Source organism: Onychomys torridus, chromosome 22 (genome assembly GCF_903995425.1).
Source record: "Onychomys torridus chromosome 22, mOncTor1.1, whole genome shotgun sequence".
NCBI lineage: Eukaryota > Metazoa > Chordata > Mammalia > Rodentia > Cricetidae > Onychomys > Onychomys torridus.
In genome coordinates, this window is record NC_050464.1 from 30,478,339 (window position 1) to 30,498,173 (window position 19,835).

Consider the following 19,835-nt stretch of genomic DNA (forward strand, 5'->3'; position numbering starts at 1 on the left):
GCCCGAGCCAATGGCGACCCAGCTCACTTGATCGTCACCGCCTCCGGAACTACGGAGCGTCCCGAGAGCCCAATCCCAGGAGAAACGCGTACTGCGGGAAAACGAGAGGGCGGGGACTCGGGCTCGCGCGTGCGCAGAGAGAGCTGCGGGCGGCAGTCGGTTGGTCCAGCGGCGGAGGTGGTTACCTGGGTGATTGCGACTAACGCTCGGCGCCCCGGGGCGGGTGCAGGGGTTGTCGGGTTAGACTTGCCTATCCGCGGAGGGTCTGGAGTACTCAGGAGGGGGAGGCACCTTCTGCTTGAAGGGAGCGTGCGTGCGTGTGTGTGCGTGCGTGCGTGTCCGTCCCTGCCCTGACGCGTCCCTGTCGCCGAGAGATGCCGAGGAGCCGAAGCCCGGTCCCCTGAGGCCTCCTCCTCCCCGGGTCTAGCTCCAGGGTCTCGGGTCACCTTCGGCACCGTCCCGAAGCCGCTCGGGCGGGGTCGGAGGGTAGAGCCGGAGCCGGCGGCCTCACAGCGCGCGTGGCGCATGCGTGCCGACGGGATGCCGGGCCGTTGTCCCGGGGCCGCAGAGCTGCCCGCGTTGGCCAGGACGGAAGGCGGCGACGGGTGAGGCCCGGGGGAGAGGGAGGGAGGGAGGGAGGGATGGGCTCCGCTCGCCCCTGCAGCCCCAGGACCTAGCGGGAACCGAGGACCCAGCCTCTCCGGTCCACCACCCTCCACCCCGCCACCAGGCCAGTCCCTGCGACATTGGCCGCCTCTGTCCGACGGGGCTATGGCTCGCAAGCCGGTTGGTTGATCATGACTTGTTGTGCGGGTTGGTTTCCTGATACACACTCACGGAGCTCAGGCTGCCCTTGAACTCATCCTCACGCTCCATTACGGGGTGCTGGGATGGCTAGTGTGGACTATCACTCCTGGCCGGCCTGGCGGGTTTTAACTATTTGCTGGATGGTGAGGACAGTAGACTCCTGATGTCACTGCGCTAGAGGCCATGCTTCCCTGTCCGCTTCCTTGCTTAAAATCAAGAGCAGGATGACTGGGATCCACAACCATGGCTCTTGCTGAATCCATGGCCATGGAATACATATTTATTTATGTTTATTAAATACACACATACATATATATATGTGTGTATATACATATATATGTGTATATATATGTATGTATGTGTGTGTATGTATATATGTATATGTATATATGTTTGTTTGTTTGTTTTTCCGAGACAGGGTTTCTCTGTGTAGTTTTGGTGCCTGTCCTGGAGTTTGCTCAGTAGACCAGGCTGGCCTCGAACTCATAGAGTTCCGCCTGGCTCTGCCTCCGAGTGCTGGGATGAAAGGTGTGTGCCACCACCGCCCGGCTAAATACTTATATTAAATGTACATTTTATTGTACTGTATATTTGGTGCTAAGATTTCTTAAAGATGTGATGTCGGGTTCTTTCCTGTTCTTCACAACGCTTGGAGGCGTGCTGGTTCAGTGAACTCATCAGTTACTGAGAAGCTGCAGGAAGCAATTTAACTTTTTGAGAAAAGTAACAAGAACTACAAGATTGGAAACATTACAGGCCAGTTCTAGTTCAACTTGCCAGTTCCAGCACAAAATAATTACTCTTTTCAGTACTGAAAGTATTAAAGAACATGGGTAGTACAGGAACCAAACTACTCATTTGGTATCACTGTAAGAATTAGACTAAGGAGCTATGGAAATGAGGCCAACTTTTAACTGAATCTTTGCTAGTAGCGTATAGATGAGACTGAGGCTTTGGCTCAGTGGTAGAGCATTTGCCTAGCATCTGTGAGCCCTGGGTTCGATCCCATAGTAATACACTCACTTGCATAAAAATCTGACAGCCCACTTAGAGAAAGCTTAGAGCCAATCTTCTTGTAGCCAAATTGGAAAGAGAAAATTCGCAAGACATTGATGAAAACAGGAAAGGTCAACAGCATGTGGCGCTTGCCTCTGTCACTGGACATTAGGTTTTCACTGGCTGTCAAACCGCCAGATTGCGTAATTCTGCATGTTCTTTTCTAACAGGTCAGCTGGACATTTTTATCACCAGAATTCCAAAGGCACTGGGGAGCAGCATAAAGCAGGTAATGCATGTAGATTACAGATTTGAGAGAAGCCAGTTTCCTGTAACTGATTACACAATGGAGCTTGAACAATAGGCTCCAAGGGCTGTCAAGATGGACTGCCTGAGTTCAGTTCCCCCAGAACCCACATGGTAGAAGGAGCGAACTGACTCTCTGAAGTTGTTCTCTGGCTTCCTCACACTTGCCCATCTCTCCCTGCCTCACACATACACAAATGTAAAACAGACTTTATTAGATTGAACATGGATTTTTGTGCATGCTAAACAGCTCCTGAACTGTAGCCCTAACAAATAGACTTTAACATCCCTATTAAACTTGAAACTCTTTAAGAGAATTTCAAAGGTCAGTTCTTTTTTTGTAAGTACCAATGAATTCTAAAGAACTGTGTTCATTGGGGTTGGAGATTTAGCTCAGTGATAGAACCAAGGCCCTGGGTTCGATCCCCAGCTCCACAAAAAAAAAAAAAAAAAAAAAAAAAATGTGTTCAGAATTAGCATTGGTTGGAAAGCACAGGGCATACCTGTCATTTACACATGAGCTGAAGGAGAAAATCCTACATGAACAGCTTCAAAAACCATAAATTATTTCATAGGGAGCACTTTCAAAGTACTCTTTTCTGATGAAGTTAAGAGAAAACCATCAGCCTTCAAGGGCTCTTACTAATTTTGCAGGGGTAAGGGGAGGTAGTTTACTGGCCTTGGTGGCACAGGGGTGTGTGTAAGTAATGCCAGAGGACAACTCTGTGAAGTCCCCTCTCTCATTCCATTTTATATCCCAGGGATTTCACTCAGGTTGCCATCTTGCCAACCTGCATCTTGTTTTTCTTTGCACTAAACTGATGATGAGTGATTCTGAGCATTTTGCTTTGTTTTTGTTTTTTGAGACAGGGTTTCTTTGTGTAACAGCTCTGGCTGTCCTAGAACTCGCTCTGTAGACCAGGCTGGCCTCGAACTCAGAGATCTGCCTGCCTTTGCCTCCCAAGTGCTGGGATTAAAGGTGTGTGCCACCAGCTCTCAGCTTTTGAGCATCTTTTAATGTTTTTAGTGGTTATGTATTGACATCTTAGAGACATGTCAATTCCAGATGTTTGTGTGCTCTAAAAATAAAGAGCACATTACACGTCCCTCAAGTTTTAACTGTGATTTGAAATACTCCTATAACTGTTTCAGGATAATCACAAGTAGCCATAAATGTGTGTGTGTGCGCGTGCGTGCGTGCGTGCGTGCGTGCGTGCGTGTGTGTGAATGATTTTTGCCTCAGAAAGTCATGTCTTTGCCTACAGATAGAATCAAAGAGGGACACAGAATGTACTCACACATTGCCAAGCTGCAGGAGTTATGGAAAACTACTCAGATGCAAACAATTCATATCCCTAAATCAGTGGCAGATTCATCTTTTCTGAAGGTAAGACCAGAATTTAAAAATTGAGCTATAGTTGTCTGTGTGAGGGTCAGAGGACCAATTGTGGGAACCAGGACTCTTCTTCCAGTTAGGGAGCAGACTCAGGCTGTCAGGCTTGGCAGCAAGCCCTTCTACCAGCTAAGCCGTGTTGCCAGCCTCTGAAATGTTTCTGAAGGATGCTGAATATTAAACCCAGGGCCTTGTGCATGCTAAGCAAGTATTCTACTACCGAGCTACAGATCCAGTCTTGCGATTGAAAATAAACTACTTAGATAGAAGTTAAAGCCCAGCAGACTACCTGGTGTATCTAGTGTACTGTCAAGGAGTCCGTGAGTCCATGAAGGCAGCCTCCTGCAGAGCATGGTCGTGTAACACCGTGCAGCCTGTCTGCTTCCATTTTTCTTCTAGCTCTTTCTTTTGGATACTTGCCAAAGCCTAAGCATCCTTTCCCTGGCACTCTAGGCTCTCTCCCTGCTTCTCTGACCTCCATACCAACTTGAAAGGCATGACTCTCTCTCCATCTCCCTCTTCCTGGCAGCTGCCAGGATTTTCAGCTTATCTGGCTTATCGTATCTTCCCTCAAAACGTTAAAAAAAAAGCAATTGTCTTCAGACTTCAAAACCAAACAAAAGAATGGATGTGGTAACACAGGCCTTACCCAGCATTGGGAAAGGAGAGGCAGGTAGATTTCTCTGATTTTGAGACCAACCTGGTCTGCATAGAAAGTCTGAAGCCAGCCAGGGCTACATCATAAAATCCTGTTTCAACAACAGAGAAAAAACAAAACCCACCCACTCTAAAAACAGAGTCAGTCTGTAAATATGTTGGATAAATTCATGAATGACTACAAGGATTATAGATTCCCTGTCACAAGAGTTTTTTCCAGGCTTATGGTACTTCAGAGGTAATTCTATCAGGAAGCTGAAAGTACCAATCACTAAGGCATCCCAGAGATAAAAACCCAAACTCAGAGAGGTCAATCAAGGATTACAAAATGCAAGCAGGTAAAGAAAATAGCAATAAGGATTTTACAACTATTGATTTTCTTTTTTCTTTTCTTTTCTTTTTTTTTTTTTTTTTTTTTTTTGAGACAGTTTCTCTGTAGCTTTGGAACCTGTCCTGGAACTCTGTAGACCAGGCTACCCCTACCCTCGAACTCACAGAGATCCACCTACCCCTGCCTTCTGAGTGCTGAGATTAAAGGCATGTGCCACCACTGCCCAGCTAACAACTATCAATTTTTATTCTTTTTTTTTTTGTTATTGTTGTTTTTGTTTTTTCAAGACAGGGTTTCTCTGAAGCTTTGGAGCCTGTCCTGAACTAGCTCTGTAGACCCAGGCTGGCCTCGAACTCACAGAGATCCACCTGCCTCTGACTCCCGAGTGCTGGGATTAAAGACGTCCGCCACCGCCACCGCCACCACCACCCGGCCAATTTTTATTCTTTATTAGGAATCATACCTATGAGAGGTAAGCATGGTGGTGTGTGCCTGTAATTCCCAGCTACTGGGGAGGTGGAGGCAGGAGGGTGGTTTGAGCCCAGGAGTTTGATACAAGCCAGAGTAACAGAGTGATACTTTGTTCAAAGAAGCAAACGAGTCTAAGGGTGTGGTGGCTCATGGCTATAATCTTAGCACCTGGGAAGGACAGACAGGGAGATCAGGAATTGTGGCCAGCCTTAGGTTTCATGGTTTGAGGCCAGCCTCATCTACAGGAGACCTTGTCTCAACAACCAACCAACAAAACTTCCCATAGCTGCTTGAAGTCTCCTTTCTAGAGTAATGTAGATTCTATGAATTAAGGCTAATAAAGTTTTCTGTAAACTGGTAGGTTCTTCTGGCCAACATTCCTACTCTTCTTTGGATTACTGACTTATTCAATAATGTAAATTCTATGTGTATATATACATATATGAATAACTGAGTCATGCACTTTGGGGGGGGGGGTGAGACAGGGTTTCTCTGTGTAGCCTTGGCTGTCCTTGAGCTCTCTTTAAACTTACAGAGATCTGCCTGCCTCTGCTTCCCAAGGGCTGGGGTTAAAGGTGCGCTCCACCACTGCCCGGCTGAGTCATGCATCTTAAGGAAGGATGTATTTCTTTTAAAAAGGAAATACACTCAGTCAAAATTAGGATTAAAAAGAACCTGGTATGGTGGCACACACCTGTAATCCCAGTCTTTAGGAGATGGAGGCAGGAGGACCAGAAATTGAAGGTCATTCTCAGGTACATATCAAGGTCACGGCCAGCCTAGAATGTATGAAACCCTATTTAAAAAAAAAAAAAATAGGGGCTAAAGAGATGGTTGAGTGGTTAAGACACACTGCTCTTGCAGAGGACTAGAGTTCATTTCCTAGCACCTATGTCTAGGCTCCAGGGGCCTGGACACCCTTTTCTGCATTCTGTGGGCACCTGCACGTGTGTACATACATACCCATACATAGACACGTAATTTTTAAAAACTTAAGTTGGAAACTAGCTTACTATATGCTCCACAGAGGCAGCAGATTCTTTAGTTGAGACCTAGCACACTAAGCTGCTTTCAGGTACCATCTTATCCCTCACAAACCATAGTAAGATGGGCAAGGGCCTAGGAGAAGGCTCAGCTGGGAGAGGTGCTTGTCACAGCCTGGACCTGGGCTGGATTCCTGGGATCCGCATGGTAGAAGGAGACAGCCAATAGCTGCAGGTCGTTCCCTGACCCTGCCCTCAGCCCCTCCCCCATGCACACTAAATTAAATAGATACATGGATAAATAAGGTTAAAAGGGCAAAATGTCCAACTTGAGAAGGTAGATGGGGTACTAAAGCTTGTGGACAGAGTAGAGACCCTCCTTCCTAGTTCTAACTTCTTCCCTCATGGAATATGTTCCTTTGGTTCTCAAGCTGGAAGGATATTTGAATTACTGTGGAGTGGCAGCCAGAGCCATGTGCATGTGTAGTAAGTGGTCATTTCCTTCTCCTTTGGCCAAGTTGAGTTAGCTGGATTTGCTTGTAAAAACCACAGAGATGAGGTGGGACAGCCTTCAACATCCATCCTTGCAAGGAGGTCTCTGTGACCACCAAGGCCAGCAGAGTGTCAGTCTGTGAGAGAGAAGGCAGATAAGTTGTGTTCAACACAACTCAGAGGCTGGTGTTGGGTCACATTTCAAGAGTCTGACCTCAAGTAGTTTATTTTAGGCCATATGTAAGCACAGCACAATTTGGGGAAAAGTTTCCTGGTATAATTAACTCGATCCCATGTGCACAACAGCGCTAACAATGACTACATCAAAACTCTTTGTAAAGTACAACATAAGTACTACAGATGAACTGAGGAAGGAAGCTCAGGGTTCCTTCCTTGATAAGGGTCTGGGGGAGGATTTGGTGTTGCCTGGCTACACAGTGCAAAGGTCACTAGGCTGTGAGTCACAGGTTATAAATCTGCCTTAGGAGAGATGGCCCGGTGTGCTTCGCATCCCTGGTTGTAGTGTTCTTCTGTGAGCACAAGGACCCACATGCCTTCTGCACTGCAGCAGCCAGTGGACCCCTCATTCTGTCTTCCAGCACCCAGACCTCACCTCAGGCCAGAAGCGCTACCTGTGCAGCATTGCTAAGATCTGCAGCTCCAGCTATGTGAGGACCTTGATGAAGAGGCAGTATATGCACATGCTTCACCGCGGCTCACAAAAGCCAGGCAGGTGCACCTCCCCTTGGTCTCTTGTGAGTTCTTTGAGAAGTGCGGGGTCAGCTAACAGGGGATTTCTGTGACAGGTGTCCTCGCTCCTCACAGGAGCCACATCAGCTCTCGCTACTCACAGAAACAGCATTCCCCCTGCACTGCATGGCGACACCATCTGGACAGAGGAGACGCTCTGAGCATGGCAGCTGCAACACCTGAAATGATCATACATTCCCTTTGGCGACCACCGAGACACAAAGAAGGGTCTGTTTCTTGAGTTTAAGGGAAAAAGTGTACCCAGTTCTGACAGAAGGGGATCCTCCCGAGATTAGAACTCCCATTTCCTGTCTGTTTACTCTGCTAAACTCAGGGGAGGCAGGCCACTTCCTCTTTATTGAGATGAGTGGGATATGACACTTCAGGGAGGTCGAGGTCTCTGTGCCATGACATATAACCTAGGTATGCCTCAAACTCATGGCGGTCCTCTTGCCTCGGCTCCCCACATGCTAGAAGTACAGGTGTGCCATCACACCCAGCCACACCAGTCTTCTTCACCATATACTTTGTGGATTTGCAAACATCTTTTGATCAGGGCAAGATGGTTCAGCAGGTAGAAGCATTTGCTATGCTAGCCAAACTGCCTGTGTTTGATCCCTAGAACCCGGGTAGGAAGAAGGAAGATACCCCAAAGCTGTCCGCTGACTGGAGGTCAGCACTGCAGCACACACACCCATATTCAACACACTGTAAATAATTTTAAAAAATTCTGGGGCTGGAGAGATGGCTCAGAGGTGAAGAGCATTGGCTGCTCTTCCAGAGGTCCTGAGTTCAATTCCCAGCCACCACATGGTGGCTCACAACCATCTGTAATGAGATCTGGCGCCCTCTTCTGGCCTGCAGGCACACATGCAGACAATACTGTATACATAAGAAATGAATGATGCAGTCCTCCAGAAGCCGCATGTGGTGCTCCTGCAAAGGGAGGAGGGAAGTGCTGTCAGCGGCGGAGTGGCCTAAGCCTGGACTCTGGGTACGTGGGAGGATCAGGAGTTTAAAGGCATCTTGGTGTACTGAGTGAATTTGAGGCAAGCCTGGGCTGCATGAGACTGTCTCAAAAAACAGCACACAACAGAAGCTTCAGTATCCAAACTGTGATAATAGTGCTGCATCTCAGGGCTAATAATCACAGGACACTGGGGAATGAAGGGTCTTTGGTGATGCCAGCAGCTAGATCTTCTGTTTTGAGTTCCATAGCTGTGTTCACTCTGCTGTCTCCAATTAAAATATTTCCCTTTGTCACAGGTTAAAAAGTGGATATGTGTCGAAACCAAGATGTAAGTCACTGAAGAGTTTTAGGAGACCAGGCAGACTGCTCTTGCTACCAGGTAAATGTGGAATTAAGCAGGTGCGCAGCGAGATGGGACACACTACAGTCACACTGAACCGACTTCCAACGAGAAGATCTTTTGTTTTGAAACAAGGTCTCAGCAGCCCGCTGCTGATCATATTGGGCAGTTCCAGGCCTGCTTGATTTTTGCTTTAAAATTCAATAATACATGTCTTGAGCATTTTTGTGTGTGTTACAAGTAAAAAACTAACCATGATGGCACATAGCATACGTTCTGGCACAGAAGCAGGGAACCTCTGAGCTTCAGGGCAGCCTGGTCTACATAAATTCATCAGAGCTACACAGTAATACCCTATCTCAAAAACCAAACCAAAACAACTAAATGTGAAATAGTTTATGCTTCTATTTAAAAGAATTCACTACTTTGTGGGTAGTCAGTGGTGGTGCACACCTGTAATCCCAGCACTCAGGAGACAGGCAGGTGGATCTCTGTGAGTTTGAGGCCAGCCTGGTCTACAGAGTTGAGTTTCAGCACAGCCAGGGCTGCACAGAGGAACCCTGCTTTGAAAAACCCGGGGAAAAGAAGGCACTACTCAAGAGAGTCAAGCTGTCCTTTTTCCTGTGCTGGCTACGCTCTTCACATGGACCTGCACCCTAGTCCTTCAGAGTTCGGTGGTGGTTTTGTTTTCAACAGGGTTTCTCTCTAGCACAGACTAACCCTGAATTTGGGATCTTTCTAGCTCAGCCTCTCAAGTGCTGGGATTATAGGCCTGTCCATTACACCAGCTTTGGAAGTATTTTTTAGATGCCTGCCTCGTGTGTGCAAAGCCCTATCCCAAGGCATACGGGAAAGGGCAGGGAGAGGGTTAAGTCCCCTCTAAAAGGCTAGGGAGATTCCAGTAGAGGAAACACTGCCAAGCCCCTCAAGCCATGAGAAAGAACTGAAGGAATATGGAGACACTGAAGAGTAACTGACCACTTTAACTCGTAACTCCCCCAACCAGAAGACTTTTCAAACCAGTGGGAGTACAGACTAAGTGTGCTAGGCAGTAGGTGCTTCGATACAATGCTGTGGCTACTGTAAGAGTCGGGGCAAGGAGGAGGGTGACTGAGTGGAAAACAGTAGGGATTTGTCTTTGCTGGAAGCTGGGTCATTTCAAAGGCAGTGCTTAGAATTTTATATCCAGCCATGTATGTTGGCACACACCTTTTCTTTTATAATTTATTTACTTTTACTTCATGTGCATTTGTGTTTTGCCTGCATGAATGTTTGTGTTGGATCCCCTGAAATTGGAGTCACAGGCAGTTATGAACTGCCGTATGTGTGCTGGGCTTTGAACCCTGGTCCTCTGGAAGAATAGCCAGCACTCTTATCCACTGAGCCAACTCTCCAGCCCTGTGGCATACACCTTTAATCCCAGCACTGGGGTGCAAAGGCAGGTGGATCTCTGTGAGTTGGGGGCCAGCTTGGTATGACATCAAGTTAAAGGCCAGCCAGAGCAACAAAGACCTTGTCTCAAAAAATAAGTAAATGAGGCTGGAGAGAAGACTCAGCATTTAAGAGCACACTAGCTGCTCTTCCAAAGGACCTGCAATTCCCAGCACCCACCACTCCAGTTCCAGGAGACCCGATGCCCTCTCTGCCCTCTGTGGGCACACACACAGTACATAGACAGACATGCAGGCAAACATCCATACACACATAATAAAAACTTTATTTTGAAAACACACTATAAACACTTATCTTCCCTTCCGTTTCTTTAGATGATTCTCAACCATGCATGAATGAAGATACAAAGGAGGAAGACCTCCTGAATAAGTGTATGCAGTCCATGTCCATTCAGGAGCCGGGCACAGCTCACCTCAACTCGACAGGCTCCACACCAACTTCAGCCATCAGCTAACATCCAGATGCTGAGCCAGAGGTGGACGGGGAAGAGTTGTGAGCCATGGATGGGGCAGTGCTAGTCACCAGTATGTCATTTGGGTTGTTGAGAAATTTATACCCACCGTCTTCATCCAGTATACTTCTGTGTACCAATGATAGCTGTGTACTGTATGCAGCTTGTTTCTAGCTGGGGACAATGAAAACTTTACTTGCCAATAAAACTGAATTTTTAAAAATGTATTTTATGTGCACTGGCGTTTTGCCTGCAGGTGTGTCTGTGCAAAGGCACTGTAACTCCTAGAGTTACAAACAGTAGTGAGCCACCATGTGGATACTGGAAATTGAACCCTGGTCCTCCGGAAGAATAGTGCTCTTAACCTCTGAGCCATCTCTCCAGCCCCATCCCGGTTTTGTGTTTTTTTTTTTTTTTTTTTTTTTTTTTTTTTTTTTTTGGTGGTTTGTGGTTTTCTTAGGACAGGGTTTCTCTGTGTAGCTCTGACTGTCCTGGAACTCACTCTGTAGACCAGGCTAGCCTCTCTGCTTTTGCCTCCCAAGTGCAGGGATTAAAGACAAACCACCACCAGGCATGGCGTACAACTCTTAAGAGAGCTATCTGCCTCTGTCTCTTGAATGCTTGAATGCTGGGATTTCAAGTCTGTGGTTTTTAAATTAAACACAGGTTTTCCAGAAAGTCTAAATTTATTACCAGAGAAGAGAAAACATACACAGAAATTCTGGATTCTTTCTCTTCATGCACTAGTTTTGTAATGAAGTCCAAATATCAAGAAGGAAGATATTTACAAAGATACATTTTTCTAACATGGCCCTGTACTGTATGGTGGACTTCTTGTCATAGAAATCATATACTGCAAACTAAGTATATTCTTAGAGTTTACAAGAAGCTTAGAGCAACCATGTATTAAACAGAGAAGACTTTTTAGTGCAAAATATTATAAAAGTGATACAACTGTGTGCCTCGTAAGTGTTTAATTGATTGAACAAGGAAATGAAAAAACAAAACAAATGGTGAAGACAAGCCTGGCTCTAGGACTTTTTGTATTCAATTCGTTCTACTTTCACATCCTCTCCAATGAGCTGATAGACGTATGTGACCACCGTGGAAGCCTGGATATCCATCAGCACAAACGACGGAATGATATTTCTGGAAGAAAAATAAACAATGTCAGTGTTTCCTACTGAAGCAACAGCACTGCAAATTTTAATTCAAGGTATTGAACTCAAGAAGAAATCTGATTGTTACCTGCACACTGAAAAGAACAACAGTAGCTGGGTGGTGGTGGCGCACTCAAGAGGCAGAGGCAGGTGGATCTCTGTATGTTTGAAGCCTGCCTGGTCTACAGAGTGAGTTCTAGGGCAGCCAAGGCTATTATACAGAGAAACCCTGTCTCAAAAAAGAAGCGAATCATAAAAAAGTATTGCTGACATAAAGATTTACCTGTTTATTGTATGTTTTTTGTTTTGTTTTGTTTTTTTAAAGATTTTATTATGTATACAGTGTTCTGTCTGCTTGTATGCCTGCAGTCAGAATATGGCACCAGATCTCATTATAAATGGTTGTCAGCTACCATATGGGTGCTGAGAATTAAACTGGAAGAGGAACCAGTGCTCTTAACCTCTGAGCCATCTCTCCAGCCCCTATTGTATGGTTTTGTGTTTGTTTTTGTTTTTTTGAGACAGGGTTTCTCTGTAGCTTTGGAGGCTGTCCTGGAACTTGCTTTGTAGACCAGGCTGGTCTCCAACTCACAGAGATCCACCTGCCTCTGCCTCCCGAGTGCTGGGATTACAGGCATGTGCCACCACCGCCCAGCTATTGTATGTGTTTTTAAACAGGGTCTCACTATGTAGCCCTGGCTGGCTTTGAACTCACAGAGGTCCGCCTGCCTCTGCCTCCAAAGAGCTGGGTAAAGGTGTGCACCACCACATATGCACTTATTTAAATGTTTATTTTTCTTTATGAAACATCACACATGCAATCACTACCTTTTCTAAAGCTCTACATGCTAAGTTGTGGTACTTACGTTTCCAAGGCATTATATGCTCCAGTGGCAGAACCTGGGTTAATGTAGAACTTATTTTCATGTTCAAATGCTTCAAATTTGTGTGTATGTCCTGAGATAAGAATGTCCACATCAAACTGCCTCTGCAGCAGGGCTAAGCTAGCCATGTCGCCCCACGGAATAACTTGATGTCCATGGATCAGACCGATCTTGAACTGCCCCACAGTCACAACCTTCTGTTCCGGATAATTGAGATTCTGATATAGAAAAAGAGACATAAATAAAATACACATTTCAGATAGAATGGAACTCACTCCATTTGTTTAACTAGTCAACCTCATACAGCCATCATCAGACAGCACCCTACAACAAATACATTTATAAAAAGTTTCTCGCCGGGTGGTGGTGCACACGCCTTTAATCCCAGCAGTCGGGAGGCAGAGCCAGGCGGATCTCTGAGTTCGAGGCCAGCCTGGTCTACAGAGTGAGTTCCAGGAAAGGCACAAAGCCACACAGGGAAACCCTGTCTCGAAAAACCAAAACCCCCCCAAAAAAATAAAAATAAAAAGTTTCTCCTCAGCCTGTAATACTGCAATGGTTTTTAAAACCCAATTCAGGGCCGGAGATGGCTCAGAGGTTAAGAGCACTGGCTGCTCTTCCAGAGGTCCTGAGTTCAATTCCTGGCAACCACAGGGTGGCTCACAGCCATCTGTAATGAGATCTGGCGCCCTCTTCTGGCATGCAGGGATACATGCAGGCAGAACACTGTACATAATAAAACTTGAGAAAAACAAAACATTTAGCCAATGTAAACTGGGAGCTGCCAAGCAACCACTTTATTGAGTTAATCTCTATAGAATATAGGTTCTTTAGGGCACGCTGTAAAGAATAATTATTCGTGGGCTGGTGAGATAGCCCAGCAGGTACAGGTGCTTGCCCCCTCCCTGGATCCCACATGGTGAAGAGGGAACTGACTTCACAAGCTGGTGTCCTTTGACCTCCAAACAAGGACTACGGCACACGTGCATACATGCACACACAAATACTCTAATGAAAAATTTAGGGAGTAATGATTCCCAAACTTGTGATTTTTCACAACCTAAGGCACATAACCTATAAGCTGGGATTTAGTTAAATTATATCCCAGGTTTAATAGTTACAATACCCATTTTATGGATGAGGAAACTAAGGCACAAAGCTGAAGTAACTTGCCCAAGGTTACAAGCCAAATAAGTTGGCTGAGGTGACATCCAAACCCTGGCTACATGGCTCTAGAGTTTGGGCACATAGCAAGCTAGAAATGAAACTTAGCCTTGCTAAAACTGCCTTTAACACAAATAGAGAAGTCTTACATTTTCCAAAACACTGGACCTATACGTTCATCAACAAGTAGGCTATTCTTACATCTCCCTAGTTTTTCATCACCATGCCACCTTCACAGTCTACCCCAAATCTTTTGTTTGTTTGTTTTTTGAGACAGGGTTTCTCTGTGTAGCTTTGCGCCTTTCCTGGAACTCACTGAAATCCGCCTGGCTCTGCCTCCGGAGTGCTGGAATTAAAGACGTGCGCCACCACCGCCCTTGATAATCTTAATTTTATTCCCCCTCCTGACAGGGTCCAGGAATTCACCTTGTATCTTCAGGCCACACATATAAGGTACGCAGGAATGAAACAGAAAGGAATTTGCTGTTTAGACCTGGCTCTTATCCCTAACCCCTTTTTATATATATGCAAGTGTCCCCGAATCTGAGAATGCCTAAGTCCAGAATGCTTCTGACTGAAAACTAATGGATACTTCATTTGTAATTTTATACTTGGGTGACAAATAGTTGTGATGGTGAGGATTGAACCCAGGAATCATGGACACTTAGACAAGAGTTCGGCCACCAAACATTTTCAAAGGAGACGGAACGGCAGTGGAACACTGAGTCTAAAGGACACAGTTTGTGCAAAGCAGCGAGAAAGGGGCACAGAGGGGAGAAAAAGGAAATGGCACCTCATCGAAGTCTCCTCTTACGATGTGGACGTCACCAGCCAGAGTCTTGAGATAGTCATAACTCTCCTTGGTGCAAAGGTTTCCGGTGCAGAGAATGTGCTGGATTTTCCCTGGCACCAGGAGCTTTTTGAATTTAGCCGGCAGGCTGTTGCAGCGGTGTGGGATGTGCAGATCTCCTAAGACCAACACCAACTTTTGGGGGTCGGAGTGAAGCAAGCACAGCGTTAGACACAATGGCAGACAACGTGGCCCTCCCACAGTCACCCTTTAAACTCGCTAGTGATTCCAAGAACCCAACAGAGCAGGAGTTACCAACACCTTTCCTGTCCTAAGTCAACAAACACGTGGTACCATACCTGTTCTAAGCTAATCCTATCTGGGACATCAAAAGTTGTGCTTTTATTTATTTATTTATTTATTTTTGGTTTTTCGAGACAGGGTTTCTCTGTGTAGCTTTGCGTCTTTCCTGGAACTTGCTTTGTAGACCAGGCTGGCCTCGAACTCACAGAGATACGCCTGCCTCAGCCTCCCGAGTGCTGGGATTAAAGGCATGCGCAACCAACGCCCAGCTAAGTTGTGCTATTTTATTTACCAATAAAAAATAGAATAAAATCAAGTTTTCTAAAATGTTTCACTAACCAAGTATGAGAGCACACACCTGCAATCCCAGCACTAGGGGGGCAGAGGCAAGAGACCACGGCAAGTTCAAGGCCTGCCTAGTTACAGAGTGAGTTCTAGGTCAGCCACAGTCACACAGGGAGATACTGTCTCAGAAAAAGTAAAAAGTAAAAGACTGAGTTAGAAACCTATAAATTATACTGAATAAATGAAAACTGCAAACTGAACAATATACTGCTGGAATCTATAGCATCTAATAGTTTTGAAGAATGGCACAGTAATCCTTTCTACAACTGTAATATAAAACTTATTTAATAACTGCAAAAACATTGTTCAAGTTGAAATTACAGAAATGAAATAATATGGCCCTAGAGAGATGGGTTAGATAGTAAGAGCACTGGCAGTTCTTGCTGAGGTCCCAGGTTCAATTCCCAGCACCCACAAGGCAGCTCAGAACCATCTCATTCCAGGTCTAGTGGATCTGATGCCCTTTTCTGACCTCCTCAGGTACTGCACTGGCTGGTGTGATTAGATACATGCAGGCAAAACTTTTTTTGATTGAATGATAGGACTGGGCCATGGTGGCGCACACCTTTGATCCTAGCACTTAGGAGGCAGAAGCAGGTACGTCTACATGAGTTTGAAGACAACCTCGTCTACAAAGTAAGCTTCAGGCCAGCCAAAGAAAGAGGAGAGGGAGGGAGAGGGAGGGAGAGAGGAGAGAGGAAGGAAGGGAGGGAGGGAGGGTGAGAATATATAAGATGTGGTAGTTCATGCTTATAAGTCCAGCATCCAGGAGGCTGACACAGGAGGACTGCTAGTTCTAAGCCAGCCAATGATGCAAAGTGAAACTATCACACACACAAAAAAAATATGCATACATACATGTATATGTATGTATATAAATATAAAATTGAAATAGGGGAGAAGTTAATTTTATAGTTTGTGCTAAGAACTCTTTGGAGAACATTAGCCAAAATTAACTGGTTCTGTTACTTCAAACTCTTAGCAGTATGTTCCAGGGCACAAAGGCCTATGCTTTGGAGTCTCCAGATGCATGTGCATCTGTTTATTAGTTCTGCTGTCTTCTCTTTCTTTCACTAGAAACCCCGCTGTCATAGTTGTATTACCTGGATAAAACTGCTTCTTCCACCCTCTCAGTATAGTTTGTAAGATAAAAAAAATAACCCTTTCACAATCATTTATGTGCACTAGGGATGTAAAATAAAAACCCAGATAACTGAGTGATGACTTCGTTTAGAGTTGCCACAAAGTCTCAGATGGCAAAAATAAAATCTGCTCTGAATATCAAAGAATTAAAAAGCCAAGCCTAAGATAGGCATGGCAGCTCACTCCTTTAATTCAAGCACCAAGAAGGAGGAGGAAGCAGGTGATGTCTGTGTGTTCAAGGCCAGCCTGGTCTACATAGCAAGTTCTAGACCAGCCAAAGCTACACAGTGAAATCCTGTCCAAAAGGGAGGAGGGGCAATCCTATGTAATTTTAAATTGAAAAATTTCAAGATTGAACAATACAAACTGACAGTATTGTTTAAAAGTTCATTTAAAAATACCACACGCTCCCCGAGAGCATCAGAAGAGATTTTCCATGTTGAATAGTATGGGCACACCTTACAGGATCTTCCTCATACAGATGGTCCATTCATCAGTGCACACACTCTAACTGCTTTGCAAGGCATGACTATCCCTGAACAGTATCAAAGAAAGCACTACATGTTTAATATGATAAAACTAATACTTCTGCCACCACAATGTTAAAATTAATTTAAACTGTTAATTTGGCAGCTGGAGAGTGGTTCAGTGATTAAGACCTGGGTTCAATTCCCAGCACCCACATGGTGGCTCACAACTGTCTGTAACTCCAGTTCCAAGGCACCTGATACCCTCTTCTGGCTTTGGAGGGTACTAGGCACACAGGTGCACAGACACATGCAGACAAAACACATCTACATAAAGTCACTAAATTTTTAAAAAAATAATTAAAATTTAAAATAAAAAAACAAAATGTATGAAATAAGTGATTACTAAAACAAGTGTGATTCATCTGGCAACAAAAATCAAAATGACTGTAAAGAAAAGAAACTTATCAGGACAGACTGGCTGAAGTCACAGGTGCTCACAAAATGAGCACACTTTGGGGAAAACCTTGGGAAGCGAAAACAACTACAAAGTATCCACCCTCAATCAACAGACAAGTACCTTGACATAGAACAATCTTCATTTTAGAGGGGGATTCCTTCAGATTTGGATTGATGAACAGAGTTACTGTGGGGTGCTGAAAAACATTTTCTATATTACAAGGAAGAACTCTGAACTCCTAAGAGGGTATATGTCTAAAACAGGCTGCAAGTCTCTGGGACTAAGAATGGGCTGTTCAGTCAGAAAGTACCAGATTGAGCATCAGTGAGACACAGTACTGTATCATGCCTGAAGCTACCTGTTCTAGGAGGTGCCATCAATATCCACATGTGAAAGCTGCCACTGGATGAAGGGCCACACAGGAACTATCAAGGACTCGCGGTAGGACAGAACCCTATGGTTTTCTGCTGGTGACCGAGTTATGAGAAATCCATGACACAGCACATCACAGTGCCCCTGCCTGAGTTCCACGGTGATAAACCAGGTGAGACAAACAGGAGAGGCAGCAAAGGGTCCGGAAATGGCAGTCTTGTTACAACCCAAACAAAGCATGGGGATTGGGTCACTTCCTACTTGAGAGATCAGTTATCAGCCACCCAACCACCATTGTTAGTAGGAGCGGAGGAGAAAAGAAACTTACTCTGTGCCCAGCCTTAGTGGAATGAAGAAGTTGATTGCAGACAGGGGAATGAAAAAAAAAAAAGGGTGAAACATGACTAGTGTTAAAAGAAAGCAACAAAAGTTAAATAAAAGAAAAAAAAAACATCAAATTATGCAAAATTTGTTAATGATTTCTGAATGTTATGGAAGGAAATGTTAAAAATCAGCTGTGCTGAAAATAATTCCAAAAGAATGACTCGCTTTACTTCTAAACATAGCACAAACACCCACACACAGCAAATTCGACTTGCCAATGTCATTCTACATTTTTTAATCTGTCTTTCCAAATTGATCTCTGTCCCTTTATTTCTCATCTGGTTTACTTTTTGTAAGATCAGATATTTATCATTTGAAGAATTCATCGGGAATAGGTTAAGGTTAACCTTTTCTGGTTCCTCGGGTCATGTTGCTGGAGTACGATAGCTTTAATTTTTTTTTTTTTAATGTTTGAGGTTCATGTAGTGAAAAACCATGCTCCATGGGGAAGTTATTATTTGCTATAAAGGACATTACTAATACGAGTACATAATCTAGTGATGAAAATGTTAAAGAAAGATCAAGTCAATAAAAACCAACACACACCAAGTGTGGCTGGCACATTCCTTTGGTGCCAGCACTGGGGAGACAGGGGCAGACAAATCTCTGTGAATTCCAGGCCAGCTAGGGGCTACATCGTAATAGCCTGACTTAGGCTTCAAGAGCTGGCTCAGTAGTTAAAAGCACTTGCTGATCTTGCAAAGGACCTGGGTTTGGTTTCCAGTACCCACATGGCATCTCACAATTGCCTGTAACTCCAGTTCTGGGGATCCCAAGCCCTCTGGCTTCCAATGGCACCCGTGCTTGGGTGGTGCACATCAACGCATGCAGACACACACATACGCAAAAAAAAAAAAAGAAATAAATTTTTAAAAGAAATGCGATGAATAGGCAGCGACCCTTAAACATGTGTTCACTTCTCAAAATGACTTCAGAAACATGGATCACGACAGCTAATTCTTCTCCCCTGGAAGTGTCTCCAAATTGCCATAAAGTAACTAACTAGTCTACTTTAAAATGGAGTCTATTTAGAAGCAAAGAATCCAGTGAATTTAAGCATACATCTTGGGAATGCTTATAAACTACCTTTTCAAAGGTCGTTGGAACAAGAATACTCCCTGTAAAAAACGCAACGCGTGCTCATCTGCCAGAGAGGTGCCTTCGCTTCATCAGCACAAACAGCAGAGCTCCACAGAAACCCTCTACCAACTTTAGAGAGCAAAGGACACCTTAAAAAGTCTGATTACAGGGCGGGCCGTGTCTGCTCCCCAGATTTCATACAGCAAGGTCGTAGGGGCAGCAATCGGGGGGGGGGGGGGGGAGGCGCAAAGGCCTGATGCAGACAAGGGGGAGGCTAAAGCTCTCCACATCGCACGCGCATCTTCTCAGGCTTCAAACGATCCCCCCGAGTTCGCTCTAAGGGGTCGCAGCAGCCACAGCAGAGCCACAAGCTCTCCCCTTCCGGCGGGTCCCGGCCCGGAGCGGCTACTTCTCGTTCTGCACCGAGGCCGGCTGTCCCCAGCTAAGCCCCGGAGAAGCAGGAGGGAGAAGTCCGGCCACACTGCCGGCCCGAGGCCTCCCCCGCGGCGGCCACAGCCAGCCGATCTCGTGACAGGACGAGAGGCCCGGGTCCTCCCCGCACGCCCTCGGCCCGCCGCGATCCTCCCCTCCCTCCGCCGCGGCCTTGCAGGCTCGCGCCGCGCCCGCCCCAGCCTCCCGGAGCGTCCCCGTCCCCGCCGCCGCAGCCTCCTTGGCCCGACCCGGGTCGCCGCGCCGCCGCCGCCGCCGCCGCTGCGGTGCTCACCATCCTGTCACCGGGCTTCGTTCAGTCACCACGAACGCCGCCGCCCTCTTCCTCGGACTCCCCCAGCGGACCCGCCCCCTTCTCCCGCCACCAATAAGACGCGGAGTTTGCCAGGGGCTGTGCTACGGGGGCCCGTAAGGGCCTCTCCGCGTCAGAACGC

General features: G+C 45.8%; 2 protein-coding genes across 3 annotated transcripts; one reads left to right on the plus strand and one right to left on the minus strand.

The window, feature by feature from the left end:
* The first annotated feature begins 130 nt into the window (after positions 1-130).
* On the plus strand, positions 131-10,626 carry Fam216a (family with sequence similarity 216 member A). The gene is made up of 8 exons (XM_036172009.1): positions 131-177; positions 428-605; positions 2,034-2,092; positions 3,375-3,496; positions 7,036-7,165; positions 7,243-7,414; positions 8,453-8,535; positions 10,263-10,626. Exons 2-8 carry the CDS (start codon positions 526-528, stop codon positions 10,400-10,402), a joined length of 786 nt encoding a protein of 261 aa, XP_036027902.1. The 5' UTR covers positions 131-177; positions 428-525; the 3' UTR covers positions 10,403-10,626.
* Positions 10,627-11,066: 440 nt separating this feature from the next.
* On the minus strand, positions 11,067-19,811 carry Vps29 (VPS29 retromer complex component). 2 transcript variants are annotated; one of them, XM_036172446.1, is made up of 5 exons: positions 19,676-19,811; positions 17,816-17,827; positions 14,401-14,592; positions 12,426-12,661; positions 11,067-11,548 (listed from the first exon to the last, which is right to left on the minus strand). In XM_036172446.1, the coding sequence occupies exons 1-5, from the start codon at positions 19,676-19,678 to the stop codon at positions 11,431-11,433; spliced, it is 561 nt and encodes a 186-aa protein (XP_036028339.1). In that variant the 5' UTR covers positions 19,679-19,811; the 3' UTR covers positions 11,067-11,430. The 2 variants fall into 2 exon arrangements, with proteins under 2 accessions (XP_036028339.1, XP_036028341.1); XM_036172448.1 differs by lacking the exon at positions 17,816-17,827.
* Positions 19,812-19,835: the final 24 nt, after the last annotated feature.

Excerpts from the sequence above, each read along its gene's own strand:
- Vps29 (XM_036172446.1), bottom strand. Across the intron at positions 12,662-14,400 it reads TAAGAGGAGACTTCGATGAG|AATCTCAATTATCCGGAACA; the intron begins GTGCCATTTCCT and ends TTTCTATATCAG. Across the intron at positions 11,549-12,425 it reads GCATATAATGCCTTGGAAAC|AAATATCATTCCGTCGTTTG; the intron begins GTAAGTACCACA and ends TTTTTCTTCCAG.
- Fam216a (XM_036172009.1), top strand. The coding sequence starts at position 526 with ATGCGTGCCGACGGGATGCCGGGCCGTTGTCCCGGGGCCGCAGAGCTG. Across the intron at positions 3,497-7,035 it reads CAGATTCATCTTTTCTGAAG|CACCCAGACCTCACCTCAGG; the intron begins GTAAGACCAGAA and ends TCTGTCTTCCAG. Across the intron at positions 7,166-7,242 it reads CCGCGGCTCACAAAAGCCAG|GTGTCCTCGCTCCTCACAGG; the intron begins GCAGGTGCACCT and ends TTTCTGTGACAG.